Source organism: Phacochoerus africanus, chromosome 11, assembly GCF_016906955.1.
Source record: "Phacochoerus africanus isolate WHEZ1 chromosome 11, ROS_Pafr_v1, whole genome shotgun sequence".
NCBI classification, from domain to species: domain Eukaryota; kingdom Metazoa; phylum Chordata; class Mammalia; order Artiodactyla; family Suidae; genus Phacochoerus; species Phacochoerus africanus.
The window spans coordinates 8,804,816-8,812,479 of NC_062554.1; the positions used below are offsets into that span (position 1 = coordinate 8,804,816).

At 49.2% G+C, this 7,664-nt stretch overlaps 1 protein-coding gene across 1 annotated transcript; it reads right to left on the reverse strand.

Annotated features, from left to right (window-relative positions):
* Positions 1-6,388: 6,388 nt before the first annotated feature.
* Positions 6,389-7,351, reverse strand: LOC125112057 (olfactory receptor 2AT4-like). Its single transcript, XM_047754318.1, has one exon. The coding sequence runs from the start codon at positions 7,349-7,351 to the stop codon at positions 6,389-6,391; it is 963 nt and encodes a 320-aa protein (XP_047610274.1).
* Between the last annotated feature and the right edge of the window lie 313 nt (positions 7,352-7,664).

Below are 7,664 nucleotides of genomic sequence, written 5' to 3' on the forward strand. Positions count from 1 at the left end.
TGAATTCCTAGGAATGACAGCAACCTTCTTTCTTTTCTAAAACAAATGCAAAACAAACTAGGTAAAAAACACTTCTCAGGTCCTAGAATCATGGAATATCAGACTAGAAAAAAAGGGTTTTTTGAATCTTCACTTCCAGCCAGATTCCCCTCCACCACCCGTCTTCACCACCTTTTAAAAATGTACAGGTTTTGCTCTGTGATTGATTTGGATCATGAGGCCTGGTTTCTAGATTTGGAAGTGGTGACTGGCCAGTGCTTTGTCTGAAATGAGCGGGGAAGAGACAACCAGCCCGCGTGTGTGCTCCTTGGAAGAGAACCTCAGAGGCCACCCCCAGGACCTGGCAAGAGCGTGACCTGATGGTCTCCATTTTAAAAGGTTTACCCTCAGTTAGGTAGAACCCCACTCCAAATAGCGTGGTCACCAGGTTTTTCCTCACACCCGAAGGAATGCAAACTGCATTGCCCTGGACATTTCTGCCCTCAGAGAGGCAGTCACGGCTGCCAGGCCCGGGGGAGGCAAAATGGAGGATCCAAGGGGCAGAAACACAGAGAGCTGAGGCCAGAGGACTCCCTGGGGAGCCATCAAGTTGAGCTTCCCTCTCCCCCCTGCTCTGTCCTACTGCTTTGCAGATGGAGGTAGGGATGTGAGGCCACAGTGGAGAGGTGGCACATGGCTTTTCATTGCCAGGTGGCACTGCGCCATCCAAGGCATGCCGGGTCACCAGCCAAGAAGGGACACCACAAATACATCCCCAAAGAATTTCACCTTTGCTCTTTCAAAGCCCATTCCTCGAGCCCATCAGAGGAACTAGCCACACGTGGCTGGACTTGCTCACACCTGTGTCACAGGCTCTTGGTTTGCTTTGAATTGCACACTATACCTGAGTGACACAGCCTGGGCTCACGGCCTAAGGGCACTGCTTCCCAGGGCACAGAACTTGCCCCACGCGTGCTCCCTGTTGGGACTGACTGTCTACGAGCTGGTGACCGGGCAGGTGGGGACAGGCAAGGACAGCAAAGCCGATCAGCACGTGTCTGACCTGGTGCTGCACTTCAGGTACGTCCCCCCTGCCCTTCATCCAGCGCCACCCGGGCGTGGCTGTGGCCTTTAGCAAATGAGGATCTGAGGGTTGGAGGACAGGCCCTTGTTCAAGGCCACAGCCGGTGGGGGGTGAGAGCGGAGGCTGTTCAGGAGGCAGCCTGCTGTAAAGGAGAGGCAACCACGGGGCCCGGCTCCTGGACCAGCTCTCCCACGTGCTTGCTGAGACTTTGGGCCCCTGAGCCTTGGTTTTCTTACCTGTACAGTGAGGGGTTTGGAGGAAAAGATCTCTAAGGGGGTTCTAATTCCATGAACTCTTTCTGGGGTGTCCCCCCGCCCCCGGGCTTGGCAGAGCGCATGTCACAGGGTCCGTGCCCCATAGGGAGAGGATGAAGGCTCTCCCGCCTAGTGAGCACCTGTTGCCAGCCAGGGACTTGCCCTTCATCACGTCCTGTGGGCCTTAGTGGTCAAGTGTGTGCACCTGTGAGTCGGAAAGGGCTGGATTCCAATCCCAGCTCCTACCTGCAGTTGCGTGACCTTGGACCAGTCGCTCTCCCCTCTCTGAGCTCATTTCCCTCATCTGTGATGGCCAGGGTTTGTTGTGAGTTCTTGTGGAAAGAATGCTTAGACAATGCTACACAAGAGCCCAGAACAGGTAAGAACTCGAAGTCTGTTGGTGTTTTCATTATTATTGCTGTCATCAGCCTTGCCTTCCTGTGGGAAGGACTTGGCCAGGATGATGTGAATCCCACCTCTGAGCACACAGACCTGCCAGGATGTGTGGTCCAAGGTCCCACAGCCCACAGGTGCACAGCCAACCTGGATCCTGGTTGCCTGCCTCTTGTATACACCCAGCCCATCTTCCTGATCCCTGGCCCTGGTTCTAAACCGCGCCCCCCCACCATCCTTGCCCCATCTCCCCACTCTGGTCTTTGCTGGGCTTTGGCACTTCATCCCCAGCCCACTCACCTGCCAAGCCCCGTCTACCTTGGTGTCTCCTGTGGTGTCTTCTTTGTGTCTTCCAACCTGGCCTGGCAGGAGAGAAGCAGGTAGGTGCTAGGCTGTAGCTTATTAACCCTCCTTTCAGCCAGGCCTGCTGGGGCCCTCTCCCTCAAGATGGGGCTCCTTTGGGGGCACTCAGCCCCACCCAGCCACCCAGGATCAACCTCTTGGCCCCTCCTAGAGCAGGTGTTGGGAGGGGACTTGCCTCTGGGATTTGCTGATAATGAGAACAATGTTGTTATCGGCCCTCATGGGTTCCAGAACTTGACAATCAATGGGGCAGCTTTTATTGACATTATTCCATCCAGTCCCCCGAACAGCCAGGGGAGGCAGGCAGCTAAGAGGCGGAAACTGGGGTCCAGAGAAGTGAAATGACTTACCCTGATGCTCATGCTTAACATCAGAGCTGCTGGGCTGATCAAGGACTTTGTTCCCCAGCCTGTGTTCTAACTGCTCTATCGTGGCTAAGAGCGTGGGGTCCAAAGGGACAAGTCTGGGCTTTGAATACCAGTTCTAATATATTTTAACTCTGTCACCTTCGGTAAATTACTTAACCTCTCCCAGTCTGAGTTCCTCCAGCTGTAAACAATGGAGCATAATTTGCCCAGCTCATAGAGGTTTGGAGAGGATTAATGAGATAATGATGGGAGTAGGACAGGAGTCTTTGAAAATTATTCCAGGAGCTTCGTTTGTATTATCTAGCAAGATCCAGGCCAGAGGCTGCCTGCACATATTCAGTTTACCAGGAGGACTGGTGATGCTCTTTTCTTGCAGGAGAAGATGCAACTTTCATGGGCTCTCGGGGTCTCTAGACGCCAGACAGCTGGCTTTACCACGTTCCGCAATCAAAAGCTGGCATCTAAGCTTAGATGGCTTAGTACCCAGTGGTTGGTTTGCTCTGCTTGTAACGTTACTCTCGTGCTCCCTCCCCGCCTCCCAAAAGGCAACAAGAGCCAGGGCCATTATGCCTCTATTTTGGGATGTATGTGTGTGAGGTGTTAGCAGCTAACGCTCAGCTGCTGGAGGATAGACCACCAGCTGTGTCTACTTCACAGTCTAAGCCTTGAACCTCTTACATCATATACTTATCACAAAAAGTTTGCTCCATTTGGACATAGGGTTTCCAGGATTCTGATTAGTCACAATTTCAGGGGAAAATTCTTTTTTTTTTTTTTTTGTCTTTTTAGGTCCACACCCATGGCATATGGAAGTTCCTAGGCTAGGGATCGAATCAGAGCGGCAGCTGCTGACCTACACCACAGTCACAGCAACGCCGGATCCTTAACCCACTGAGCGAGGCCAGGGATCGAACCCACAACCTCATTGATGCCAGTCAGATTCGTTTCCACTGAGTCATGAGGGGAACTCCCAGGGAGAATGTCTAAGCAAAGGATTAACTACTGCCCCAGTTGCCGCAGTCAGTCCCAAAGCCACCAGTGACACTCATCTTCTCTCTCTTCTGCCTCCCATCCTATATTCCAACCTCTTTCCTTCACATTCTGTCACTTCAGTTGGTCTAGATGGATTTCCTTCTAGCATGACCCAGACCCTCATCCCTGACGGTTCGGATACCCTGGTCACTATGCCTCATCAAGCTAGGGTTGCTTTAATTGCCCACTAAAAGTTAAAGTTCATGGAAGAAACAAGAAATGCTCCTGTGCCTGAGGACCGACCTCGAAGCCCCCATTATGTAAGAGTGGTCTCACTTCCTCCTGGAGAACAGGGTCCATTGGCCTTCTAAGGATGGCAACTCCTTTTTTTGACTGCTGGTCCACTTGCACAGTGGGCTGAAAATGACCAGGCAGAAGTTGTAACTCTAAATTTAGTGAGATTTACTGTGTCTTCTATTGAATCAGGACTGCTTAATCCAGAGGCCAGAAGCGTCAGTACTGGAAGCACAAGTTCCCCCAAATGGGTCACTGTGGGCAATGGTGCGTGGAGCCACTCTGACTTCCTCCCACTGGCTCTTGGCAGGCAGCATCACTTTTTAATGGGCATCCAAGCTGAAAACGGATTCTTCCCATTGGACAGGAACGTGGACCCTATCACAATTCCCTGATTAGAGCAGCCAGTGATTTTCTTATGCAGTTATTTTAAGCCTCCCACCCGACCATATTGCTGATGCCTGAGTACTTATTAAAAAACAAATGGTATCAGGAGTTCCCTTTGTGGCTCAGCGGTTAATGATCCCGATTAGGATCTATGAGGATGTGTTTTTGATCCCTGGCCTAGCTTACTGGGTTAAGGATCCAGCATTGCTGCGGGCTGTGGTGTAAGTCACAAGTGCGGCTCAGATCCCGCATTGCTGTGGTGCAGGCTGGCAGCTGTAGCCTGGGAACCTCCATATGCCACGGGTGCAGCTCTAAAAAAAAAAAAAAAAAAAAAAAGGTGGTATCAATGCCAAAAGTCTAAGAACTTACAAGAGAAATTTTTAACACTGAATTGAATGCTATTCTTGGCTCCCACAGCCACCTTTGCTTTCTCTCTGTCCTATCACCTTACACTATTTCCTTGAGTCCAACTCTCAAACTAGACTATGGATTCCTTGAGGGCAGCAACTATGTCTGGTTTATTTCTTTCTCTAGCACCTAGTAAATATTTTTATAAATGATTGGGTGATCAAATTTTTTTTTATTATTATTATTATTTGTAATACTTATTTCCCCAATACAATTTTTTTCTACTGTACAGCATGGTGACCCAGTTACACATACATGTATACATTCTTTTTTCTCACATTATCATGCTCCATCATAAGTGACTAGACATAGTTCCCAGTGCTATACAGCAGAATCTCATTGATAATCCATTCCAAAGGCAATAGTTTGGATCTATTAACCCCAAGCTCCCCATCCACCCCACTCCCTCCCCCCCCTCCTTGGCAACCACAAGTCTATTCTGCAAGTCCGTGATTTTCTTTTCTGTGGAAAGGCTCATTTGTGCCGTACATTAGATTCCAGGTATAAGTGATATCATATGGTATTTGTCTTTCTCTTTCGGACGTACTTCACTCAGTATGAGAGTCTCTAGTTCCAACCATGTTGCTGCAAATGGCATTATTTCGTTCTTTTCTATGGCTGAGTAGTATTCCATTGTGTATTTATACCACATCTTCCTAATCCAATCATCTGTCAATGGACGTTTGGGTTGTTTCCGTGTCTTGGTTATTGTGAATAGAGCTGCAATAAACATGCGGGTGCCTGTGTCTTTTTTAAGAAAAGTATGGTCCAAGACACGTGCACCCACATGTTCACTGCAGCACTGTTCACAATAGCCAAGACATGGAAACAACCCAAATGTCCATCAACAGATGATTGGATTCGGAAGATGTGGTATATATACACAATGGAATACTACTCAGCCATAAAAAAAGAATGACATAATGCCATTTGCAGCAACATGGATAGAGCTAGCGAATCTCATACTGAGTGAAATGAGCCAGAAAGACAAAGACAAATACCATATGATATCACTTATAACTGGAATCTAATATCCAGCACAAATGAACATCTCCTTAGAAAAGAAAATCATGGACTTGGAGAAGAGACTTGTGGCTGCCTGATGGGATGGGGAGGGAGTGGGAGGGATCGGGAGCTTGGGCTTATCAGACACAACTTATAATAGATTGACAAGGAGATCCTGCTGAATAGCATTGAGAACTTTGTCTAGATACTCATGTTGCAACAGAAGAAAGGCTGGGGGGAAAATGTAATTGTAATGTATACATGTAAGGATAACCTGACCCCCTTGCTGTACAGTGGGAAAATAAAAAAAAAAAAAGAAAAGTATGGTCCAGATATATGTGATTGGGTGATCAAATTTTAATCATCACATTCAGGACTGAGTAAAAACAAGAAAACTATAATTATTCCACAGCACCTGTGGGAAGACTTCTTTTGTTTTTTGTTGTTGTTGTTGTTGTTGTTGTTACTTTTGGCCCTGCTTACGGCATGTAGAAGTTTCTGGGCCAGGAATTGAACCTGTGCCACAGCAGTGACAAATCTGCTTTACCAGCTGAGCCACCAGGGAACTTCCAGGACTTCTTGATCCCATATTTGAGTAGCAGGTTTTAGCTGTCTGGTCAACTGAATAAAGTCAATTTGGGCTGCAGTAATTCATTTTAAAATACTGTGTTTATTCTGTGCTGGGCACTGTCATTGGTGTCCAGGGAGCTAAATTAGTTGCAACTAAGGATCAAGTGGCTCAAAATGCCCTGGGTCTTGGGGATGTGCCACTTTGGTGATAGCCCTGCTATGTCATTCTTTCCTTCAAGAAACTTTTTTGATGGCATTCTGTCTTCTTAACACACTGATATCCTGGGAACAGAATTAAGTACATCTAAGGATCAAGGGCCCCCAGGATGTCCTGGCTCCTGGGGACATGCGATTTTGGTGATGGCTGCCTTGACATCCTTGTTTCTCAGGGTGTAGATGAGAGGGTTGAGGACAGGTGTGAGGATGGCATACACCACGTTGCCCATGATGTGGAAGTCGAGGGGCAGGTCAGCCCTGTAGGCCACATAGGCTATGGCGATGGATGAGTAGTAGGTGCCAACCACCAGCAGGTGGGAGGTGCAGGTGGAGAAGGCTTTGGAGCGTCCTTCTCGGGAGCTGATGCGAAGCACCGAGGCCACAATGTGGGCATAGGAGAGAAGCACCAGGAGGAGGGGCAGGAAGGACACGACCATGGCGATGCAGAAGCCCAGGAGGGTCTGGGGGGTGGTGTCAGAGCAGGAGGCCTGGACCACAGCCAGGTGGTCACAGAAGCAGTGGTAGATTCGAGCAATGTTGTCATATGCCATGTGGGAGGTCTGTGCCACTGCTGGGATGGGCAGAAGGAGGGCGGTGAGCCAGGCACTGGCCGCCAGGGCAGCATTGGTCTGCGGGGTCATGTGCACAGGGTAGTGCAGGGGCCGGCAGATAGCCACGTAGCGGTCATAGGCCATGACCACCAGGATGAAGGCTTCGGCGCAGGAGAAGCAGTGGAAGAGGTACATCTGCAATATGCAGGAAGTAAAGCTGAGGACGTGGTCCCCAAGCAAGAGGAGGGACAGCATCTTGGGGAGGGTGGATGTGGTGAAGAGGATGTCCAGGGCTGAGAGGTTGATCAGGAAGAAGTACATGGGTTTATGGAGTCTGGGCTCTGTCACCACGGCCACCAGGATCAGGGCGTTACCCACCAGGATGAGCAGGTAAATTAAGAGGAAAAGCAAGAAGACAAGGAGGAAGAGGGTTTCAGGCAGAGAGGGGATGCCCACCAGGTAGAAGACAGGTGAGGAGTCCTTTGATCCATTACAGGTGGACTCCATAGTGGGTCAGAGCAGCAAGTTTTCAGACAGACACAGCAAACATCAGCCCATACTGGAAACCAGAAAAATCAAGGAATCGTTAGCTAGAACATGCATCTTTTCCTTTCGAATCATGGATCTCAACCCCAGCTGTTTCTTTGTGTCTGGAATTCCACTGCACAACCAAGATGCCCAAGATAGTGAGTTATCTAATGCTCAGTGGTTGAAAAGCTGGTTCTGTCTGGTGGGGAAGAGAGGTGAATATAAGTGCCTGAAGGGCTGTCAAAGGGCAGTTACAAGACTCACAAAGAACTGGGACCAGTTTTAGAAGCTC

Coding starts and splice junctions, on each gene's coding strand:
- LOC125112057 (XM_047754318.1), bottom strand. CDS start 7,351: ATGGAGTCCACCTGTAATGGATCAAAGGACTCCTCACCTGTCTTCTAC.